This window comes from Falco rusticolus, chromosome 2 (assembly GCF_015220075.1).
Source record: "Falco rusticolus isolate bFalRus1 chromosome 2, bFalRus1.pri, whole genome shotgun sequence".
NCBI lineage: Eukaryota > Metazoa > Chordata > Aves > Falconiformes > Falconidae > Falco > Falco rusticolus.
In genome coordinates this window covers 118,595,241-118,620,433 of record NC_051188.1, presented here as the reverse complement: position 1 = coordinate 118,620,433, position 25,193 = coordinate 118,595,241, and the positions used below count along the sequence as shown (strand labels likewise).

Here is a 25,193-nt window from a genome sequence, read left to right as displayed (position 1 = left end):
CGGACCACAGCAGCCACAGTCAGGTCATGTTGTCAGATTTTCAAGTGTTTGGAGCGAAATGTCATCACAGAGTATGCTGGGCACCTGAGAGGCATGAGGATTAACTAGAAGGGACAAAGGGAATATATCTATGCAAAGGTGTGTTTTCTGTATTTAAGCAAAGGTAATACAGAAGAGCTTTTTAAAGGAAGCTTTTCCATTCCATCCATTCAGATTTGTTACCTGCATATCAATCCTGTTCACAACAGGATTGTTTTTCTTCTCTAACACAATTCTCTTTTTCAACAGAGATCTCACCAACCCAAACACATTGTTAAGTACATTCTTATTCAAACAGAAATGTCAGAGGACTGGAATACTCACAGCAAAAAAAACTCTCTAAGCCTGCCACACCTCGAGCGTACCTTCCTGCCCCCGGAACAAAGTCTTTTCATAACAATATTTTTTATTCTTCATTGCCAGTACCATAGAGCTGAAGATAATGAAAAACTTCAAGTATGTTTCACTTGAGCTTATAATATGTGCACTCTACAGAGGGCTGTAATGAAATGGCTGCTAGACAGATTAGTACAAAACTAATGAATGACACTCTTAAGATCACAGAGTTTCCATTGTTTTTCCTGTTGTTTGATAGCATTTGTCAAACTCGGCAGAAATCCCTCCTGCCATCATACTGGGAACTTGTGCACTTCCTATAACAGAGGAAACAATGATCAACAGATGCTGCCAAACCTCTTGAAACCTTCTGACCATTTTTTGGCACTAGTTTCCAGCAAAATTTCACAAACGGCCTGTCTCCCTTGGTCTGACTACCAGCTTGTATTCTTTCCCAAATGGATTCTTTGAAAGGAGGTAAAATGCTCATGGACCCGCAACTTTGAAAATTGAAAGCTTTCCAATAGCCCTCCCAAGGTAACAGTGAGAAATGCTGGCCCTAAAAAGAGAGGAAGGATGGGAAACTTTTGGTCCAGGGGATGCCTACAATCCACAGTTTAATTCTTCACATTACTCCTGAATAACACTAAGATGGTATTACAAGTATTGCCATCCTTTGAAAGCCAGAGAAATGGGAAAATATTTTGAATGAACAATTGCAACTAGTGAGTCATCAAGAGGAATATTATTAGAAATAATTATTCTGTAGTTCTGACCTTAAAATATTAATCTTTGTTGATTTTTACAACCAGTAGCTAAGACATGTGAATAACTAGCATGTCTCAGCCACTTCTGGGATGGAGTACTGAGATACAACCACTCTTAACCACTTAAGATCAGGAATGAAAAAGAACAGAGTAAAACTAGCCAGTAAGTGAAAGACTAGCATTATTCAAATTGTTCTTTACTCTCAGCAGAAAGCTCTCAACCTTGCTTATAGCAATGTCACCTGGGAATAATTGTTTGCAAAATAGTAGGGCTGTTACTAAGCGGCTGAAAGACAGACATTTCCAGTAACACCAAGCCCTGGAGCAATGGATGAGTATTAGCTAATACCTGAGAAAGCCCTGGAAATGGTGTTTGCTGAAGAGAAAAACAGATCAAGAGGAGGAAATGGCAGACAAAAATAACTTTTGCAATCTCAGAACCTCCTGTGGAAACTCCCCACCTATGAACAGTATTCATGCAGAAAAGCTGGCGCTTGTATCCCCTGTTTACTTAAGTTCACAGGCAGCGATGTCACAGGCCAGGCTTTTCCCTAGTATTATTTCAAGCCTTTGTCAGAAAACACCCAACCGTTTCGTAAAACATTAATACACCAACAAGAAAGCAGAAAGCAGCGGTGCTGGGGGAGCTGAGGCAGGGCCCGCACAGGCGTGCTGTCATGCTGCCGAACTGTGCCGATGAAGCCCCGCGGCGGGCAGGACGCACGCACGTGCAGCTGCCTTGCGGAGGCACACTGCAGCATTGACAGTCCGGCAGCGGGCCGAGAGCCAGCGTGAAAAGAAACAGCATCACACCAATTTCTTCTTTTTTTTTTTTTTTTTTTAATTAACATTTGTCAAACTTGGAGAGAAGCCCAGGCTGCAAAATTTGGATGCAAAATTCAAAGAGCTCAGAAGCTGGAAACATTCACATACAGGCTCTTCATTTATGCCTAGTCTTTTTTATAGGTCATGCAGATATGACTTAATTGCTCTTACTGTAACTTACAATTAGCATTACAGTGATTTTTTTGTATGTTGTAGTGCACAGCAGAGCTACGGTGCAAAAAAGGGTGGCAACATTCAATAGTAGGTGGGCATTTGTTTTCCTTTCCAAGAAAGAATTTTCCCTGAAGTGCCTCTCTTTCGGGTGAGGGAAGGCCTTTAATGCCATCAGCAAAGAATGAGTATTTTGATGAGAACTGGGAGTTGTTTGTAACAGCTAGCTGTTTCTCAAATTCACGTGAACTTCTGGTTCACTTTCCTGCACTCACTGGTGCAAGTTCCAATGATTAACTTGTGTAATTACCAAAATCCCAAATCCCTGGCATATGACTGAAAGCCACTATTAAACTCTCGCAATTTCAGTATTAAGCCACTAACTCCACAGGATGATTTTCTATGCGAAAATTGGATTAAGAGGTAAAAATCCAGCTCTTACTTTATACTTCTTTACCAGCACAGCACACAATACTCAGCAAATCATGCTGTTTGCTGACATTAGAAGAGAATGGGGATGGGAATACTATGTTTATTAAAGACAGACAGTAACGCACATAACATCACTCTAACACCCTCAATAGCCTGTAAACTGCACCTCTAGTAAGGTACCAAGCACTGGGGCTCCTTCCAGTTCCTAGCAGGGCACTTGCATCCCTTACATCCTAGCCTAGAGGTAAGATAGCCCAGGGGAAATAAGGCACCGAGTCATATTCTGCGGTTCAGAGGGGTTTCCGAGCTGCAGAAACCCTAAGAAGTAATACGTTGCTGGTGTTCCTTCTCTGGAGCTTCGAGGAGCACATGCAGGAGAGCGAGCTGGCTACTGACGAGCTTTCCTCGGCCACACGTGTCCCAGAGCCAGGCCCCAGCTCTCCCTGGGGCCACATATAGACTGAACTCTTAACAGTCCTCACAGCGAGGACAAGACCTGTGGCTTCTCTGACCAGACTCGGCAAATGGAACTCCTTGTTTGTCCCTCTGCGCTACTTCTGAATCTGTCTACAGCTCGCTTCTATCTGGCTTCTAGAGGACATGTAACAGTGACACCGTGCCTCCATGCTGATGTGTTTCAGAGGACGGAAAATATTAAGAGACCTTAGAAGAGGCGAGCTGTATATAAAAGTTAACTCTGATAAACAGAGCTTCTGCCCCAAATAACTCTGCAGAAGAAGAGACTGTTTTACAGCACAGCACAGCTTCCCATGCACGTTACTAACTTAGGGACACCTTCATTTTGTTAGTCCTCAGTTCCGACATTGCATTAGATAATGAGCAACATATGAAGTAATGCGAATCAAGTGATTTAATTTTAATGTGGCTTCTGCTTCCTGCATTGATCCAGCAGCGGAATAATTACACAGATAATTGCTTTTTTAGAACAGCCTTTCAGGCTGCTTGTTAAGACCTCATTGCTCTCCCCATGCTTTTAAGCAAGGCGGTGTGGCCACTTGCTGGAGCAGTCAGCCTGCTGTCACACCAGGGTCAAGCGCTTTGACTGTCCAAATGGGCAAATGCCATTCTTTGCCAGATGGTTATCACTCTTGAAACAGGAACAGAAGCATCCTGCTTAGATTAATGCGATTTCAGAGAGTACCGTGAAAAGTACCATAGATTAATTACCTATAATTAGCACACTATTTTAGAATTACTTTGGCATAAAGGAGACTAGCTTTTCTTCTGGAGATTTTTCTAACACATTAGAGGATTTTTGGCCATGCTTGTCTCAACAGATTGATTTCTAATAGAATAGGAGGCTCGACTCATAAGGGAAGGTTTTTGATTAATTGTGTTTGTTATATTAGCACAAAGGAGGAGTTTTTTGGGGGACAGTATTTACATAAACAGCATTTATACAGCACAATATTTGCAATTCAAAAGCATCAGTGAGCTGCTCTGCAGGCAATAGAGAAGGGGATTGCTTTATCTTAAGTTGAAGTAAACTCATTGTTAAAGTAAATATGCAGTAGCAACACCACCTAACAAAGGGAACATGAATAATAACTTTTCTAATTTAAGCTGAATGTGGGAGGATATAGGTAGGCAGCAAAAGAAGTTGGAAACTGATTTCCAGTGTGATTCATAGAGATTTTCAGCAGTTGCTTGCACAGGTAAATTATAATAGTTGACATTTACATATAGCTTTTCACTTATTAGAATCTGATGGGCTTAGGGCTTTTTCTTTTCGGCGAATGAAATACTGAAGCGCAACAAAGTTAAGAAACTGGCTCATAGTACTGACTGTGTCAAGTGTCTTGACTTCCAGACACAGAACTGATCCACTGATTCTGCAAAATGCTGGTCACTTTTATGCAAGAGAGATTAATTAAGATGAATGGAATTGCCTATGGAAGTTAGCGGAGGATTTTAATAGCACTGGAACCGTACTGTATTGTCTGTGGCTTATGAACAATGGTAACCAAAAGGATGTACTATTGCTTTAATAAGGTTTTTAATTTTGTCCTGTGCTCCTTCATTACCAGTAACATCTAGAATCACTCCCTACCTACACATTTACCAAGACGAAGGGAGCTCCCAGTTGCCATTACATTTCCAACCCCTTCCTCACACATCTTTCTTCTCATTCCACATTATACAACTAGATTTGGCAACATTTTTCCTTAACAGAGGTCAAAATTAGGTGTTCTGACACAAAACCAGAAAGCAAGAATAACCCAAATGATGTCCATGGAGTTCTCCTACATGCTATAAATGAAAGCACCATTTGACCCAATGGTAATACAAAGTGACTCAAACAATGATGACACATGGAAAAAAATTAGAAAGCTGAAAGCCAATAGTAATTTCCCAACAGTGCTTCCCACATTCTTAGGTCTTAGATTTTATTATCATTGCTTCTGTTAGACGCAATGTAAAAATAAAAATAATTAAAAGAACCACTCATACCAGTCTGTCTAGACGACCACTGGGAAAAAAAAAAGAAAAAAAAAAAAAAAAAAAAAGAGTGAGGAATAGGGTGGTTGTCCATTCACAAATTTGTTTAGGGCTGCCCTAGGAGCCTGCCAGTGTTACTGAAACATCAGCTTGTTGCTTGATTCATAAACTTCAGTTCAAAGCAATTACAATTCACTTTTACTTGCAGCTGATACCGATTTTGACCCAGCCTTTTAGAAAGGGTAATGGCATATTACTTCAGTATCATCAATTAAATACTTCATACTAAATGTATGTAAATGGCAATAATAGACATTTTAAATTCCTTTCCAGTACTTTGCAAGCAATTTTCTTTCAGCGCTATAGAATATCAAGATTACAGGCTGTCAGTATCATTCTATACACTTTCACACTACATAACATTCTCCAATGAAATAGAGACACATTCATTAATAAGAATTTATTAGCATATTTGGAAGAGATCTGCAGTAAATCTTCACAGCACAAAACTAAACACAGCTCCATGCTGAGTCCAAAGCACGCATGTTACTTCTTAAAAGTGCATGTCAAGCATCTTCTTAAAAACAAACAAGAAAAAAGAACGTCTCCCTCCCCCAGCAAAAAGGAAATGTATAAACTAACAAAAAAGCAAATGGTAGAAAACTGTATTTTGGACAAACCACGTCCACTCCAAAGAATTTTAATAGGCACCTACTGCGGCTTCTGGAATCATTGTTGCATGCATATCTCTAGTCATATTGGATTTCTCCTTCAGCTTTGACTGTAGTAATGTGTGTTCCATTACACCGATTTGTATGTCCATCTGAATGGTTTCTTGCTTCAGTTTTGTTAAGGCCTGTTTAATCTTCACTAGAGGAGCTGTTAAAAAAAAAAAAAAGAAGATAAACAGAGCAACTCTGTCAGCTACTTAACAGAAAAGCATTATTTTCTATAATTCACTCCTTAAAATTGAGTTGAATGAACAAAAGGGTGTTCTACTCTAAAGACATGATTGTACTGATACATCATTTTTAATATGCAAGATACTTTAAAGATAGAAATAGGCAATGACAATTTTGCTGTCTTTTTGACATCTAAGATCTGCATAAAGACGTGCATCAACATTAAGACAGGTCTGTCAATGATGTGTTTTCCTTGGCTGAGAGCTTTATCCCGGTACCTGACTTGGCATTTGGTAGAGACTGAAGACATCTTCAGCAGGAGGTCATCTCACCTGTGAAAAGCTATTAAAATGTTTTGTGCTCCATACTCTGCTTCTAATCCCTCACTTCCCACTATTATCACCCTAGGGATGCTGCTGCTGCATCACATTGCTCCTTATAATTCTGGGCTCTAAATTTTGTCCTGGCCCTTGGCCATGCTGTAATACAGAAAAGGTGTTGCAAGGCAGGAGAGTAGCTCCTTCACAGCAAAGCAAGGGTGCACAAAATTTCCTTAAACAGTAACACTTAAAGCTACTTAAGTAAATTAGCTGTAATGTTTACAGTTAAATATGCATACAGCTTGCATATTTAGCCCTACTGTAACACACACCAATTTGTTTCTGCATTTATACTCTTTATACATTTGCAACAGAATGCATTTATCAGCAAAAATCTCAAACAATCAAAACCCGAGTCCAAGACAATTAATTCAAATAGGCACGTAGCTTTAAGTATTAAAAAAGTCCAAACATCAAAACACCAAAATGAATTTTCTCACTGGCTCCAGCCAGCCTTAGTCAGGAAATCTAACAGCGACTGCTAGAAACTACTTCAGAATAAAAGGCGTGGAACCTCTCAGGTGTGAATTTCTTCCAATAAGTTGGTAGCTATTCAAAACAGACATAACCCCCCCCCTTTTTTTTTTCTTTGATTTTGACAAATAATTTATCAAAAGGGGAAATCCTGGAATATCTACCTTCTGCAGACTTACATAACGTATTCACAGAGGTTTAGACTCCTGTTTTCCTTAGACACCTTTTAGAAATTAAATATTGATATTTTAGACTAGTCACTCAGTTTGGTCCTGTTTTATTTTTCTTTAATAACGGACAAATTATGTAGCTGTCACTTAGAAAACAGGTACTTGGTTTGAAGCAAAAACATACTTACCACCATCAGTCATACTGCTTCCTTTCTCTTCTGTTTCCTGCTTTACTCTCTCCAATACTTCTGTAATCTTAAAACAGATATTTTTTTTCTTAATTAAACCAGATGAATGTCAAGTTTAAAAAAGAAAACAACAAAATTCTCTGCTGAATAACTGCAAGTTTTAAAGAAATGAACTAAACTGTCTTAGTGGCATAAAGAAGAACAATTTCTTTCAGCTGTTAAGAAAACTTAAATTTCACTAAATTAATGTTGTGAGAATTATGGCAGAAAGAGTAAAAAGCTGGCTGAACAGCATGGTGTTACTGAGAATCTGTGCATCCCAAATCAATAAAAATAACAGTGTATTTGCAGTTTTTGCTTGTATGTAGTTGTTGTATGATGCTGGATGGAAGACGGGAACCAATATCCCCGCAGACCAAGGGTCACCAAATGACCATGCCAGCTGCCCTTCTGGAAACGATTTCAGCAGGTTCCAGTGGAAACCCGAGAAACAGCACTGCAGCAAAAGAAGGTGCAGCAGCCAAGCCTGCTGGCACTGGTGCTAGTAGTAGGTATGTAAAATGCACGTGTGAAGAATTAAAAGTGCATTTTAGTAGTGACTACCTAGCAACCAGTTTGCCTTTACAGACACAGAAGAAAAAGCAAATATATGATTCTAAGGTAAAGTCTAGGTAATAATTCAGTATTTTTGCCTATAATATAAAAACGACCCTTCATTACAGCTCCGATAAGCCTTTTCAGTAACAAAACCGAAACATGGCTGCACTGTTATTGCATACCTACAGCGCTACTGGTATTGCTGAGGGGGCTGAGATTTGATAGAATGCTTGAAAGCAGATCAGTAGTAATATCCAGCATGTCTAGTTTATCTCAGATACGCACCACTGCATCTACATAGTTTGTAGGCTGCCAATTAGTAACATATTAATCATTACTAATCAGTCAGTAACTTCCAAAGCACAAACACATTATAAATCTGAAGTAATTGTATTCTCTTTTTCAAGCTTCCTTCAGAGTGAAATAGAAAGAAACTCTAATTCTGCAGAATCTGTACGCTTAGAAATTGTTGCTAGAAAACTCCGATGAAACTGCTGTATTACCTCCTGAAGTTGGACTAGATGATTGTTGTAGGTCCTTCCAACCGAGCTATTCTATTATATTCTTAACCATCTCAAGCTTGTTTTACAATTTCCAGCACATTCCTGTGGTGTGACCTATTTTATGTGACTACTCCAGACGCTTTATCATCTAATAAATAAAGTGGGTTTCAAATTGTTAATTTTAACTAAAAATAAGAGTTAAACTTTTCTTCTTGCAAAGAATTTATGGATGACTTGATTAATCCTTGATAATTCTAGGACACAGGTTATAGAATACAGAATATTTACCCTCTTTTACAAGCTGGGGAAATTAAGAGCTCACAATAGCTTACCCAACTTCACAAGTTAAAAATCAATGGCAGCCTGGGTTTAAAATTCAGGGACTGAACTAGATTGCCTCCACTAAACAAACAAATTAATCTTTTACCATGAGAACAAATCAGAAAGAACTGGGTTCTTAAAACTGCAAACACTAACTAAATGCCAACTCTCTGACGGTTGTTTTAAAATAAGCAAAAGCAATTACAGGAAGATGTGTTTTACCTCTGAAAGCACTCTAATCCTTTCAGTTACTCCTCCGCTTCCCTCCTGGTACTTCTCTTTAGCCTGGAAAGAAACATGAGTTTTGCTGTAGTGACAAAGCTGAAGGAATGTATGCAGACAGCTCAGAGACACCACCAAAACTTGCTCTCACACGTCCCAGTTCCAGAAACCCTCCCACAAAGGCCTGATGACGTCTACAGCACTACATGTATGAAGAGAGGCTTGAAACATCAGCCCCTGTAATGACTATAGTTAAAAAAAAAATTAAAGTTTAAAAAATTGTAATAGCCCTAATACATACACAGTAAGAAGTTATGTTTTCTAATCATTTACTGAGGAAATAAAGAAAATTTGCCAGGATGGAGACAGACTTGAATCCTGAAACCCAGAATACTTCTTCATCAACAGTAAATTACTATCTTGAAGTTTCTCAAAGTTTAACAGTAAGACCAAGAGAAAGCACCGTGGTCAAATCCTGTTAGCCTTATTTTAACATCATGCCCACGAGCAGGAGTGCTAGCCACATGGCAGCTCATACAGGCCTCCTAACTAAGGGATGAAAAAGCTTCTCAAACAGCACTGTATTGGCATAAAAGCTAAATGAAGCAAAGTAATCAGAGTGCTTTGTGCATGTTAGCACGAGTAATCAATGTAAGAGATGAATGCTGGACCGAGACTGTAGTTTTTCCACTCCTCACAGATGTGTGAACTTCACAGGGAAAGCAGAACTAGCAATTTACTAGCTACTCAAGATTGGCAACAGATTTACATAATATTCAGGCAATATTCCCTTGTAGAATAGTTGAATAAAAATTGCTAGTTTAGCTTAAAAACTATATAATTTGACAGCCAATCAACATTTCCCCCGCTTTATATCCAGCAGCAGAATTCACAGATAACTCCTCTGAGTCTTCTTTGCTTTCACCCTCACTTAATAGCAAGTTAATACTAGAGAAGACAACAACAAAAGACCAGGGCATTACCTCACTGAGCAAGGCTTGTGCTGAGCGGTACTCCTGAACCAAGTGCTCCAACTGATTGTTGATGTACTTTTCCCTGCTATTGATCTTTTCCAATGTTCTGCTGATTTCATTATGGAGTTTGTCAAGGTAACCCTAGAAAAATTACATTTTGTGGGTTGACAGTACATAGATAGTATGCAAAGAGTATTAAAACAATGCTGTAATTAAGAAAGGATATGGAAGCCTAAAGTGTGAGAGAAAAATAGGACAGAAATGCTGTGTTTAGCCAACAAAAATTATTCCTAATGTGTTCTGGTTTGCCTACCTCCAAAATACATTTCAAGCTTTATTGCTTCCATCACTCTCCCCACCTCCATTAATTACAAATGTCAATGTCAGTGAGTTACTCCAATAATAGTATTTGACAGTGTCTGGGGGTTTTTATCAGCACGTATTTTCAGATTGTACAATTGTATTATTCTATTTTACCCTCTGAAGTCAGGATGTACTTATGGTAATCTATACGTTAATGAACCCCCAAATCCCTGCGAATCCTCACATATACACTTCTTTCCCAGAAGATATTCTGCCAGTCCTGCTGTCCCTAATCATCATGTCATGTTTCCCTTTTTAGTTTTACAGCATTAGGACAAATAAAATGAAGGGAAAAAATAAACCAAGGTAGTTCTTAACGTATATCAAATAAATGAGAAAATAAAAATGCTGACAGATCAGCTAAATACTCCGCACATACAAGACATACCCTAGTTTCCTTCAAAGAAGATTCAATTCCATCCTTATGCTGATGCATTTGATCTACATGAATCCTCCAATCCTAAAAGAGATGCCACAAAGTAAAACATAGGTAAGTACAACTTTTATCTTTCTCTTGTTACTACACAAAGGCTGCTATGCAAGGCAGGGTCAGTTCTCTTTTATACTATCACTGTGTAATATTCTGCCACTGCCATGTTTATATCCAGAGGCACTTGCTTAATGTGACACAATTTATAAACCTCCTGAATGTCACACGTGACACTCGGATTCATAAACAAACACTGACATCCTCACTGATACCACAGTAGCTATGCTTTTTAGAATCTGTTTCATCTTTGTAGAACTGTTTCTGTTAGAAAATACTCTGGGAGCAAATACTGAAAATACTGATTATAGCTGCATTAGCTCAGCTTCCTCTTAGACAAAACAAGTGCTTCAGATACCCAACAACTACCAGTTCCAGACTATCAGATCTTTTTATTCTTACTAAATATTCTTACTATTATCAGGAAGAACAGAAAGACACAAGAGGGGCAGAAATACCTAAACTTGTTTTTTGATAGTGGGACAAAATTAGAAGCAGAAGAATTATTTGCAGTTTTTAGGTCACAGGAAACATGCATGGACGCAGGGATGGGGGATGAGAAAAGGTGCTGTTTTAACTCCATAGGTAGGCATCTTTTTCTCAGAAATCAATTCTAGTTCCCAAGCTTTATCACAAATTTTTCCTTATCAATGCAAACTTCTTACATCTGCCAGACCCAAAGCACAGCTGCAGACAGAGTGTGAGTTCAAAATGAAGCAGAGCAGCAGCACTGCAGAACACTGCTATTTCAGTATTGTGTTTCTGAATGTGCTAAAAATATTTTTAAGCTTTTGGCACTGTACTGGTCTAGGGGTGAAAAAAATATATTAATGTTAATAAATCTTTATTGCTTGAAATCAAACCTTAGGATACTTTCTTGTAAAATAGGCACTGTAAGGATACGTGGAAGATGACAGTGTTTGTTTCAGTAACATTATCTGATCAAGGATTTTATCAAAAAGGATGCTAAGCAAAACACAGAGAGGCACAAACCCGACCAAAAAACAATAATGGAGACAGTAAAAAGAAACAAACCTGGCCAGTTACACTAATGGCTAAGGGTATGGGAGCCCAAGAATGTATAGGTACAATTATCTGATAGAAGACCTTGTCAAAATGAGACAAAGAAAAAGGGGAGGAAAAACCCCAAACCTACAGAGACACAAATCTGTCAGGCAAACACTAACAGAGACAAGGACAAGAAACAGAGCCCATCAGTCACACTAACTGATGGGCTATCAAGAAACTGCAAGCATCACTTCAAAGCAGCTGAACCTGGCCCTTGCAACTGGTAAGAATGCAAACCTAAGGATTCTGGACGTTCCGGATGAGGGTTGGTGCAACTATACAAACTGAGGAAGCAACATGCAGGAGAAGGGGACTAAGGAGGAACAAACTGGGGGACAGAGAGGGGTGTAAGAGGGGCTAGTCATGTGTAAACTGTTGCCAGTGAGTCCACTTGTCTGCCTGAGCCCTGCGTCTGATCACAGCAGTCTGCACTATTTTTTTTATTAAATTATTTTTTAATTCTCTTTCTCTGCAACCTTTCTCTACCCTGTGCATGTACAAGCACTGCAAGGGTGAAGTGCCAGCTGCTGGTGAGAGGTATGTGGAGCCAGCAATGGGAATCAGAACAGGGCTGCAGATGTCCCAGGCCTGTGGGGGGCTGCAGCCGGAGAGAGTGGGGGGGTCTCTGTGCCAACCACAGGAGCAGCTGAAGGTCTCAGCCACCAGGGCAAGACCAGCACGTATCCCAAAATCCAGCTACTGGGAAGGACCAGTGTGAATAAAGCAAGTGAGGGGCTCAGTACCAGCAACTAGAGCAGGACTGTGGGTCACAAGCTTGTGCTGCTGGTGCCAGCTACTGGAGGGGGGACAGGCAGCGTTTGCATCTCCCCTAAACCTGCTGTGCTCATGTAAAATCTGATAGCAGACTTAAAACTGAATTAACCATCAAGTAGTAGGCCCTAGATCTAGGCCTGGGTATGAAGCAGGCAGGGGGTGTACACTGGTACTCAGGGGGACCCACAAATGCAGAGTGCCCTTAAGACGCGCGCGTGAGTGTCTGCATCTGCTTGTTGGCAAGCATCAAGCTGGACTAGCCAGCAAGTGGAAGAGCAGCAAAACAGTTAAGATGGCCCAAGATCCAGGCAGGGGGATCAGAGAGACAGAAGGACCATGCTGAGAGTTGAGGGATCCATGAACGTGCACGCGTTACTCAATCTAGAGAGAAGGGGAGCTGTGCTTTCACCACTGAACTTCAATCTTCATTAGCTGAAGAGGCAGGGGGGCTGGCTGTCTATATTTACATTTTATGGGAGTCCTACAAGTGCTGTTGAAGACAGGGCCTTGTTTATGGCAGTCTGTGTAGCTGGCCATGTCAGGGTCCTCTGTGTGTCTGTGTGATGCACACTTCGCTACTGGCTGAACCTGTGAACAGGAAAGAAGCAGGAAAGAAGCAGGAGCTGCATCCACCCGTCTGGGATGGGGACCTGCGGGTCCCCAGGCACGTGGGGCTGGGCTGAAGCAACTGAGCAAGAGGAATTCCCAACCCCGGAGCTCTGAAGGATACAGCCACTTATACAGCCGCACACTTAAACATGTGCCATCCTTCAACCGCAGGCAGTTGCACTGACCTGAAGTGAGGCTGTTCCCCTGCACAGGACATGCACTACCAAATGACGGGTGCTTGTGTCTCACTATCTCTGAAGAGCACAGCTGAGCATCTCCAACAGCTGTTCAGCCCATGAGGTTCACCTGCTGTCTACAATTGTGCTGCTGCCCGCTATCCTCTTCTGGAACAAAACAAAGGCTAGCAGAGAAAATGTGCTTATGTTGGGTTTTAAGTTTGCAGCAGACTCAAGATCTTTTGTTGGTCTGGTGACAGTTCTTCACAATTTGCCAGACTCTGGAGTTTAAATAAAAACTACAAATGCCTCCTGCTCTGCCCCCACCCCCTCCCTAGCCCAGGACTTCACAAATAAGATCTAGTTTTTAATGCCACTGATTAAACCATTAACCCTTTCCTGGTACTATGCTTACATGCATAGCCTAGGACACAGAATAGGATGCTTTTCTTGTAGAATAAAAAAAGGCCAAACACTCCTCTCCAGTTATTTCTGAAAACATGAAAGCACAGAAACTAGAAAAAGAAGAATCCTCCTTTCATGTTCATTTTGACATAATCCTTAAAGCCAAGAGATGGTACATTAAACTGGAACCTAATAAACCTCAGTTCCTACAGTGGCTTTAATTTCCCATGTATGTCTAAGTTTTAATTTCTTACTGTGAGAATCAAGCATGATGTTCTCTGTAACAGATGGGCTTGCCAAGGCTCAAACCAGGCAGTTCTTCACACAGAAGAATGCAGTAGGACAGACAAGCAATTTAGTGGACAGTTGAGAGCTTAGCCTGGTTTTGGCAAGATAATTATCTTTCACTGAATTCTGTATCACTGCTGCGGATTGCTCCAACATCCCAACTAGCTAGGTCACTACCAATGAGCAATTCCAACACTGCGCTGATCTGTGTGTGCTATACAAGCTCCTAGAAAGAAGGGTTACGGCAATGCCAGGAATAGGTCCTAGGTCTGGACTTGCCAAAAGATAGATGTCTACTTCTAAGCTGCTCATTCTTGACTGTTTGAAAGAGATCACGGAGAGAAATACACATTTCTAAAAAATTATGAATTCATCTTGAAGTGGTTATCTGGATAGGTAAGTAAAATCACTTTTAACAAGTACTCTTTTTTTGCTGAACATAAGGAGAGACCGTGATGACTAGATCAGAGAGGTACAGACCTATTTTATTGTCAGGAAAAATTTGGCACGATTAATTCCATATAATCAATCTTTTATGTGGTTGACAAATGTTGAAGATAAGAAGTTCATCAGCTCTATTCCAGGAAGGTGTTTTGATAGCTGCCCAACTGAGGATATAATTTTTCAGAAGTGTGAATACACTGGAAATGTTTTTTAACAATTGAAGACGTTTCCACTGAATAAATATATGGACATAAATATACAGAAATAAGGTGCCCTGTAAGTAGCAGAAAAATTTATTCTTACATAATATTGGGAAAAAAAACCTACTGCAAATTATGGCTTCTAGGGTCAAAGTAAGCGACAAAGGTTCAGACAAGATAGCACTGGAGAGCCTGTTATTCACAATTCTTGGCATGACAAAAGAAAAAATTGTAAATGGGAAGTGGACAACACTGACTGAAATAAAACTTCAATCACCGTATGTGATCACACACACAAATTCAATCTCACATACCTTATTGTCAGTCCTGACTGTAACTTTCAGCTGTGGAAGCACACGTTCCACTTCCAGATTCCATTCTGCTGCATCTGTTGTGGACTGTAAAATCTCTTCTTGCTTTGCAGCGTCACTCATGTCCTATGCAAAAATCACAGAGTTTATATAAAAAAAAAAAAAAAAAATCATCATTATGCATAGTAAGAACTGTTAGAAATCATGTTACAATGGCTTATAGTGTTCATAATCAGAAAAATATTTATGTTCAGAATGATTGAGACTACAGATGTAACAGATTAATGGATTTCTTGAATTCCTACAGATTAGGAATTAAAATGAATATAGCTTCTCATCATACTTACAATTGAAAAGAATGAAATGTATATAACAAGAAACCATAACACGTTCCAGAAATAAGGGGGGGGGGGGGATGATGAAAATATATTCCAGAAAGTAATACTGTGTTTCCCTAAAACTCTCTGCAAAAATTTCTTGAAAATGTTTCCAGCAACCTTGCAGTGATACCAGTTTCGAAACTGGCTGCACATTTTTCTTTTAAAAATAAACTCAGACATTTCAGCTGGAACATTTTTTCAAGGTTAGACTATACAAGGATTTTCAGACTTAAATCCAAAAGAAATAAATTGCTGCTACAGATGTAAAAATCTCTCAACAGAGGACTGACGGGTAATAACTTACTGATCTGTATGTTTCTGCCTTCAGAACATTCAAGTCAATAAAATTTTCTTCATTGTCTGACTCTTCTTCCTGAAGGAAAGTTGCAAAATAAGACTTCAGTAAGTACTGCAAGACCTTTCTCAATGATTTTAGTTTGCAGGAGCACAAGAAAAGGAGTATTAAATTCCGCATTTCTGAACAAAACAAGACATGGAGAGTTTCTGATAATGGAGCTTGTATTTACTTAAAATCTTATGAGGATACACAATATCTGGAACAAGCTAGAAGATGAAAGCTACCCCAAATTTCCCTCAGGGTGCAACAGTATTTCAGAACTACACCAACTAACCAAGAAAAAAAACCCAAACCCAAGCCCTCTCACAAAAATTATTATCAACAACACAAAAAAATTATCAACAGTTGTATGGTAACCATAATATCTTAGGTGTTTCCTAAAGCTTTACAATAAAAATAAACCAAAACAAAAACCAAACCACAACCATACATGAACATAGTTTTCAAGATGTCATTCGCCCTACATATTTTGAATTGCAAAATGACACATTTTCAGTGTGCAGAGGCAATCAATTTGTTTTCTTGCCCAAGACGCTACATGCTGGGCTGACGGTTTTATAGATTTCTCTATTATAATCTCAAAATTGCATTTCTCAGTGACCACGATCAGCTCAGAGCCCATTACTGCATACGTAAACTCAAAAGATGCTTTTTCTGTGCACTATCCTCTATCTATACTGAATTTCACCTGCCATTTTATCACCCATACAGTTCACCCTTCTGCACCTGGCCCATCTGTAGCTCTCTGTTAGCTGTCTTTTCCACCCAGGTAAAATTTCATCATTCACCTCCTTTCTAGACAAATCATGAAAACTACAATACAACAGGTCTTTGCGTAGAACCCTTGAAGACTCAGTGAAAACCTGGGCGCTTATTCCTTTACCTTACCTAGTTTTTAACTAACAGGGACCACTTCATTTTCTTCTGGCATGTTTGGGCCCTAGTCCCCTTAATACTTGCAAAAAATTAATGGTGACTAGATTGGGACTATCTTGCTAAATGGACAATATATTATTTGTGCAGCACTTAGAAGACCATATGACAACACTACTATAACAACAAGACTAGTTATCAGAACTGAGAAGTCAAACTATGCAGATTTCCTTGCACACCCAGCCTCGCTGGCTACTGCTGCCTACCTAATACGAGCTACCCAGTTCCCCAAGATTTACAGAACTAGGCTTGTCTGTCAGCCTCATCAACTTTATTCAGAAGAATCAGAACCAAAGAATAACCAATGAACGTCAGCGTTAGTATTTGACTGCTAGAAGTACTGCTAAATTCAATTATGGATATAGCTAATACATCCAGGACATACAAATATATTGGCAGCAACAATGGACTTGGGGGGGAAAAAAAATTGCATTGTCATATAATTATTCCCTGTAGAACCATTAGGGGCTCTAGAAAGTGATTATCCACTTTGTATAAACCTAGCTCAATGGTTTTATTAACAGGTAAACTTACAAAAGCTAATAGAACATGTTATTTGTGAAAACATGGCCTAAGATACTACCTGATAGCAAATATAGAGGTTCTTTGAATGGTTTCAACTGTGCTTTAGCTAACTGTTTCGTCTCCACTTCCCAGTTTTAAACGGATTAGGCATTAACAAGACACAGAAAAGAGCAGACAGCTAACTGTTTTCGTATCTAAAGCTTTTAACCAACAGGTTACATTTTTTTGAGGCTGATCAAACACACAATACAGAATGTCTTTTATTCTTCTCAGAATTATCCATGACTTCTTCTGTGGAGACTTCAAAGCTGACAAAAATGCAAGCAGACATCCATATAACAATGTTTGCATATTGTATGGAATTTAAGAATAGAAGTTTGGCATTTTCCTTGGCTAATAATGAGAAAAATAATGCAATACTTAGGAAAACTATGAGAAGAGGAAGAAAATAAGCAAATTCTTCAACTGTTACATTCTTGTGGACTACTGTGTTATATAAATTGGGACTATAATCAGAACCATATGATAATATTGCTGGCAGTCTATTTCCAACATTTATGACCTTTAATTTTTCCTAAGCACTTGAAAAATGTGAACACAAAAATGGGATAGTTGTGGCATTTTCTATCCAGTATTAATGGGCCTTAATACACCAGAAAAATGTTTTCTTCTCAAGTAATTTACTGACATGTGAGCACTTCCAGGCACACAGCTTTCAATATTTTGGTTTTGCTCTACATTTACTTTGCACAGAACCATCAGCTTTTGGAGAAACTGGATATGAAACAAACTTCTTTTTGTAATTTTCACTTTAACTGTCTGCAGTCAAATTCCTTCTCCAAAAAAGCCTGCTGACTTGTTTAAGTCAGCAGAAGAGGACTCACTTCAAAACTGACAAGAGGCCTGTGAAAGTGACAATGTCTTGAGATCACATTATACTACCAGCTTACAATGAAGCACCTTCTCTCATAAAAATCATCTTCTCAGAAAGTCAACCACCGAGAAATTACTTCTGTTCAACATCCATCCACCAGTAAGTCCTAAAAGCATATTTGAACTTACAGGTGTATTTCATAGGCTGTTTCATAGACACGACAACTTCACTGTAGTCATTATAGTTAAAAAGCAGGAACAAATAAAACAGTTGATCCTCAAACACTGACTCTACGTAATTTTAATGTATGGTTAGATTCCACTTCACTTTCCGTTAACTATAAATGCAGAGAAGAACATATGCTCTGTCCCGAAGAGTTAACAACCTTATCTGAAAGGAAACAAAAACTCTACAGCAAAGCTGACAATGCAGGAATGGAGATGCACTGTCATTTGGACAGGGCAATTGAACAGCTAATAGAAAAGACTCATTAAACAAAACTGAAGAAAATGAGCAATGAGTAAAAATTTCCTCATAGTTGAGCAATACTAATAATCAAAACCAGTCAGGTAAACCTACCACAACATCCTCTTCCAGTTTATTAAGTGTTAATTCTGCGTTATCTTCTGTTATTTCTTCTTCTTCTAGTTCTTCTGTTGGATATGCTGGCCTGAAATTAGTTCACAGAACAGCACAACTTTTAAACACAGTACATGGGAAATACCTCTAAACTGCTCCTAAGCAAACAGAACATTTCATGAGAATTATGGGCAAGGTTGAATGTGACTAGACAGCAATTATAAAATTAACAGTCAGCCTTAAAAGTCTTTGTTCATCTTAGTCTGTCTTAAAAGTAAGGGCTAGTTAAAATGCCCAGCAGTACAGTACATTCATACTATAAAGACATTTGGGGAGTATTTGTTTTCGCTTTTGGTCTAACCTCTTAAAATTCAAGTGCAAGTCACCATCGACTTACTTTCAGCCTACAGTAAAATTTGTGTACTAACCAGAAGTAACAGTAAAATATTTCCAAGGTAGAAATTACTTCACTATATCCATTTCAAAACCCATCATAAAGAAAGAATGAAATAACACTTCTAAAGAAGTTTTCATATACTTGAAATTGTCTGTCATCTACTTTCTCCTAAGATTTGCTTCAGATTAAATACTCAAAGTTACTGTAGCCTACTTGTAACATGACCACATACTGTGCAGCCCTCCAACTGAAGAGGTCAAGAATTTAGCTATTGACTGATAGGACCTAAAAGGACACAAACTGTTGCAACTCAACTGTCAGATTAACAAGCAGTTTTGCATAGGAAAATGACCAAAAAATATCATCCACCAGACCTTTATTAATTAGCTAAGTTTATTAATGGCCCACACTCACCCTGCTGGTAATAGACTAAATCATGTGAAATTGCATTAGGAATCAATTGGTCCCACTGCTTCAAGCCTTGTTGAATTTTGCATCTCATGAAACATCAAGTAACTTTGGTTTTAGTCCTTACTAGTTTTTGTCTTTACAATTACAACTTACATTTGTTTGCTGAAAAAAAATGCGTAAGGGAAGATGCTTAAAAGTGTACTATACCTTTTCCAGCTAAAGCCAGTGTATTTCAAGGCTTCTTCAGCCAAACAGTCAAGAACATAGCACACTTGCTCTCCGTAACCTGCCTTTAATTTTGAGGGAGGAAAATCCACAGGCCTTTCCTAAAATAAAGAGATGTGCTGTTTACTAATGGCTGCTCAGCCTGAGCTTCCTCTCAAGGAGGTAACAAGATTTTTTACACTTAAACCAAAGTGTCCATTGTGTATGAAGATTTTACTAATGTTAACTCATATTCTTCCCCTATGCAGCTCCAATCAGGCAACAGAAGAGAAAACAGCAACCCAAGGAGCACATACAGCATCAAAATCCTAAGGCACCTGGTACAAGGATACTCACAGACAGCAGAAAAGTCAGAAGCCACAAGGGAGCTAGATGGTCAAGCACACAAGTGATACGCTAGCAAAATAAGAACAGCTATGGAGAAACTCAAGCACTGAGACAACCACCAGCTTTTCAACATTGTCTTGTTTGTTCCAGATTTTATTTATAAAATATTTTATTTATAAAATTTTTATTTACTGCTGTCCTGCAGAATAAACATCTTAGTTTGTTACAGTTTAACTCCTTTAGAGAAGTGCTCTTAACATCATTCACAGCTGCACCACAGTATAATCTTCCGTAAGATCATACTTCAAGTCAATATACTCTCCTGACCTTTGGCATTTTGGTTTTTTAATATTGAAAAATATCCCAATAGTTCCTTGCACTTCATGCAGCCTTTTACTCCTTCACAAAAAAAGAGAAAAAAACCCAAACAAACAAACACAATTCTAAACCATTTCCTTCACTAAGAATTATACCATTGACTTTGGCAGGAGCAGGATCACAAGCACTGTGCAACCTTTCCAGATAAAATCTCTAAATTACTACTATAAATGAACAACACTACAAGAAGTAAGCCCAATTTAATCCATTGTACGGACTGTGGAACAAAAATAATTTAAATCATATATGATATTGTAAGACTGGTTTTGTAAAAATTTGCAAGTAGGTAGAGATGGTGTAAACTTCCAATTAACTAATTAACATACTGCAAACTTATAGATAGGAAAAGTCTGTCCAGTCCTCAGGAACATAATCAGACAGGAGAGGAAGTGTGTCATTACTGTGACTTCTGAAGGTGATGCACGTGCTTGAAATATGCTTGGGAAAACAGCATGTTCAACACTTACAAACGATCGCAATTCTGAGAGTACATTTGCTATTATTGCATTGGGGTCATCACACTCCTGCGGCTGTTCGAAGGGATGTCCTGCTTTAGTGATAAGCCAAGCAGCAAGGGTGCAAAACATAAAGAACTGCTCACCGGGATTAGTGGGCAGTGCAAAGTAGTGCCTGTTTAAAAAGGGGAAAAAATGGTAAATATTTTGAGCTTTTGAAGCTCTTACAGCATTATAGGCCAGCAAAGGCTAGAGAGGAGTTTCTTTAACTGACCTTCTCAATGAGTGATCCATCTGAACTAAATTCAGGATGCCTAGTTTCACACAAACCCATAGTAGGCTAAGTTTTCTACACGCAGCTATCTGTTTAAGCAAGTTATTAATCCAAGCTTCCAAGGAATTGAATGGAAACCAAGTAGTTCTCTCCCCTGCCAGCAGGACTATACAGCTTCAGTTAACCACCACCAAATTTCCCCAGAAACCCAAGTTACTCCTCTTATTTACCTGAGCAGTCTCAAGTCACAATGAGCTCAGTTCTGTTCTCATCTAATTTTAGGGATGCAGAATCCATCTCGTGACTTCATAAAATACCACCACTGACTAATTAAAAGTCTATGCAATGGATTCATTAAAATGGTCCTTGCATAACATAAAATACTTAAAAGCTCAAAAGAATGAAAAGTCAGAGATCTGCAACTGCCAATAACTTGTAGGCCATGACTGAGCTGAGATTTAGCAAAATCTCAGGCATTTTTCATAGGGCAAGTGATTTACACTGCAAGAAAAAAATCAAATTTGAAAAATATGCTCTGAACAGATTGGCAAAAGTGATTGATAGTTACTGTCAATATCACACAGCAAACAGCCTACTTGAAAAACAAAATTAAAATGATCCACTGCTAAAGCTTTATATCTTTACCCATGACACTGGAAGCCAGGGTGGATTTGTCTCACCTTTTATCTACTTCAGAACACACGGACAAATGCTTTAGAAGCACATATTGCTTTCCATTAAGGGAATTTAGACAAAAAGCACAAAGAAAGGTGTCTGTTTTGGGTTATATGACTATGCCTTTTCAAAAATCAGTAAGTAAATAAACTTTGCACAGAGTGACCACATGAAACCTTGAATGGTACTTCCCTAAGGAGGTGAGAACAAATTTACTAAGCCTCACTGCCTAGAGACGTGTCTTCTTCCTGCATACTGGCCTTATGCATGCCATTATACCACAGTAACTTCACCTCCTGTTGCCTTAACACCCCCAAATACTCCTCCTGACAACAGCAACACATCTAGTTCCTTTTGCTCCAGTTCCCCAAATCTCTTCCCCTTCCCATAGTTCTCAAGACTGGCAAGAGGCTGGTTTACTTAAATCAATGCATAAGCTCAGATCAGGAGCATGGTTTTGGAGTGATCCTTCTACCCATCCTCACCTACTGTGCTTCGAGTTGCTTTAGAGAGCAAGGTACACAAACTGAATCTATTTCGGATCACAGTAAATTGAAAGATGTGGTACTAATGAGAATTCATTAGTCAGACCATGATTTGTCCCCAAAAAATGTGCACACAGGATAGTCAGAACCAATTGCTTCCCTTTGCAGACACAGCTGCTCACTAAGGTGGACGAAGGTTTGCTTCCTGGCTGCAAATACTGATGGCCTGACAGCTGGCTTATAGCCCCTGTGCTTGTACTCCAGCATCTTTCGCAACAATTAGGACAATCTTTTTCCCCCTACCAAACCATTGCTTACAGAAATCTTAACTGTGTGCCATGCTGCTGTGGAGCCTAGTTAGAACTGACAGATGGATTTGGAAGTTATTTGGGCTGGTGGATATTGGGAGCACAACAGTCCCATTTCCCAAGTTTCCCGTCTCCCACCATTATTAAAAAAAAAAGAAATGATTACATACTAAACAAATATGTAGTAGATATGAGAAATCAGAGCTAAAAGCAACAGGTCCAAGCCCCCTTACAAATACCACAGCCAAGTACTTACAATACAAGAAATTCACTTTGAGTTATTTTTTGCACAGATACACTGGCATGTAGCTACTGGGGGCAGGGAAGATCAAGCGACGTATTTACTTATCACATCTCAGCCCTCAGCGGGACCTCCCATTTTTAAAGCTTCAAAATCACACAGGGAGCTGCGGAGCTGTCTGTCAGCTTCTGCCCTGACCCGAGCGCCTCGTCCTCCGAGCGGCAGCCTCCCTCCCCCGCGGTGCGGCCCTCGCTGCGGCCCCGGCAGCTCCGGGCCCTCACGCCTGGAGCTCCGTGCCACGCCGGGACCCCGCCCGCAGCCCCGCGAAAGCCTCCCAGGCCAGGCCGCAGGCCTCCCTGGGGCCCTCCGCACCCCCGGGCAGCGGCGCCAGCCGGCCGGCGGAGCGGGCGAGGGGCACCTGGAGAGCGGCCGCATGTTGTGAGGCCGCAGCGCCTCATCCTCGTAGTTCAGCAGCTTCAGCTTGTCCAGCAGGTCCTCCATCAGCACGAACGTGTGATAGGCCGCGCCCGGGCCCCGCTCCGCCGCCGCCGCCGCCCCCTCCTCATCCCGGTCCCGGTCCCGGTCCCCCACCCCGCGCCGTGGAGCCCCGCCACCCCCCACGGCCTCCTCCGCCATGTTGGGGCCCGGCGGCCGCCGCCGCCACCCGTAACCGAGGCAACCAGCCCTACCAATCCCCACCCGTCTCGTCCTCGAAGCCCACCTCCTGCCCCAATCACACGCTGGGCGGCTGCGCCTGCCCATGGTGAGGACCAATAGTGATGAAGCATTCTAGGATCATCAGCCAATCACTAATCCAACTCAGCGACAGGGACCGCCTCACCTCGACTCTCTCTACCAACCGCCGCTGAGGGGGCGGGATTGTAACGCGTCGCGTTCGCAACTTCCGCCCACTAACCATGGAGACGGCAGGCACCGCGTGAGGGCAAGATGGCGGTGTTGTTGTGATGCAGGAGCGTATTATTTCACCCCCGGCTCGCACCGGGTGAAGCCTCACGATGAGCGGCTTGGCTGGCCCGGGGCTGTGTTCTATAAAGCGTTGTTGCTCGCTGTTGGCCTGATAGGTAGCTCGGCCCTGAGTGTGTGCTGTCCCGCAGGCCCAGCGCCAGCTCACTTACCGAGAAGAGGTTATTTTCAGCCCTTCACCCTAGTTGTGCAGAAAGCCAGCAGTGGTTTATCACAATGCTGGGTGCATGGGGGATTTTTCTTCCTAGCATGCACACCAAGTTACTTGAGGGTACATGTTATATACAGTAGAGTACTTGCATATTCATAGTGCGGCATTCATGCACGGGACTGATTAAAAGTTTCTTGCTTCCAATGCACATTAGTACGCATCCTCAGGCAGAACTGAAGTTTTTCACTAACTCTGCATGCTCCCCAAGTGAGTTTTTTGCTCTCTTTCAGGGGTGCTGTTTGAGTTGGAGGTCACAGATCTCCCATTGCCACAATTACCTTTGTCCTACTTCCCACTGATTTTCTGTGGATTGCAACACTTTACCAGCTTGTCTCCTCTTGCAGCCAGGACTTTCTTACCTGGAGGCTTCTTTCTGTGTAATTTAGATAACAGTGTTCATTATCTGTTACTTTTTCCCCAAGGCTGACTTCCTTAATTAGAAATCCCTTTATTCATCAATTTTAATGACTTCAGAGGGTGGGTCAGCTTGACCTAAACTTTGTGCACATAATTGTTTAATATGTAGTTATAGACTAAATCTTGAGTTCAATAGTTCAGGAGTTTAGGCAACACTAGGTGGTCATCCACAAATGCCTAGCTCCCTGGCCATCAAAGCTTTACACTATTTATACCAGCAAACACTGACATCAGCCTTCATTGCTTTTACAGGTTACCTATGCCTCTCATTATTTAATACTTGTTTACTGTTTGTTAAGCAATTCTCTCACTGCTTATGTTAATTAAGTCTACATGTGCCGTCTCTTACTTCTCCTTGAAGGGGGGGGGGTGGGTGGGCGGTGGTGGAGGTGGTGGTCATGATCTTCTCTTGCTGGAAATTCCTTTTTCCCTAGTTGATGCTACTTGTGGTGAACTTTCAGCCACCTGGTTCATCTCGTGGTGGCACTTTCTTTGTTTAAACAACCTGCCGGTGCTCAATGAAGTGCTTAGCAGGGCATTCAAAACCACCTCTGACTTGAACCACCTGTTAACTAATAATTTGTTCTAAAGTCAAACTTCCAACAGTACATGCAATTTTATTAAACGTTCCTTTAGCCATTTGATGTCATAAGCATGAGACTTTCTGTGTTAAACAGTTCTGCAGTTAAACATTTACACGGTTTAATGCTAAGCTGTGAACACGTTACACTGTGCAGGCTGAGAGGAGGCAGCAACTGACCCTACCAACAGCTCATGGCCTGACATGGGTAGTTTGTAGCTGGGTGTAGGGAAAAGTAAATCCTGCGAGCAGAGACGCTGTAGCTAGAGATCAGCTGCAGTTGCCAGGGG

General features: G+C 40.5%; 1 protein-coding gene across 1 annotated transcript; it reads right to left on the bottom strand.

The window, feature by feature from the left end:
- Positions 1 to 5,475: 5,475 nt before the first annotated feature.
- Positions 5,476 to 23,361, bottom strand: IFT57 (intraflagellar transport 57). Its single transcript, XM_037378224.1, has 11 exons — positions 23,130 to 23,361; positions 20,741 to 20,903; positions 19,551 to 19,669; positions 18,536 to 18,626; positions 15,571 to 15,639; positions 14,890 to 15,012; positions 10,513 to 10,584; positions 9,771 to 9,902; positions 8,788 to 8,850; positions 7,145 to 7,211; positions 5,476 to 5,909 (listed from the first exon to the last, which is right to left on the bottom strand). Exons 1-11 carry the CDS (start codon positions 23,345 to 23,347, stop codon positions 5,731 to 5,733), a joined length of 1,296 nt encoding a protein of 431 aa, XP_037234121.1. The 5' UTR covers positions 23,348 to 23,361; the 3' UTR covers positions 5,476 to 5,730.
- Between the last annotated feature and the right edge of the window lie 1,832 nt (positions 23,362 to 25,193).

Coding starts and splice junctions, on each gene's coding strand:
- IFT57 (XM_037378224.1), bottom strand. CDS start 23,347: ATGGCGGAGGAGGCCGTGGGGGGTGGCGGGGCTCCACGGCGCGGGGTG. Junction 15,640..18,535: donor AACTGGAAGAGGATGTTGTG/GTAGGTTTACCT, acceptor ACTTTCCTTCAG/GAAGAAGAGTCAGACAATGA. Junction 9,903..10,512: donor CTTCTTTGAAGGAAACTAGG/GTATGTCTTGTA, acceptor TAATTTTTCTAG/GGTTACCTTGACAAACTCCA.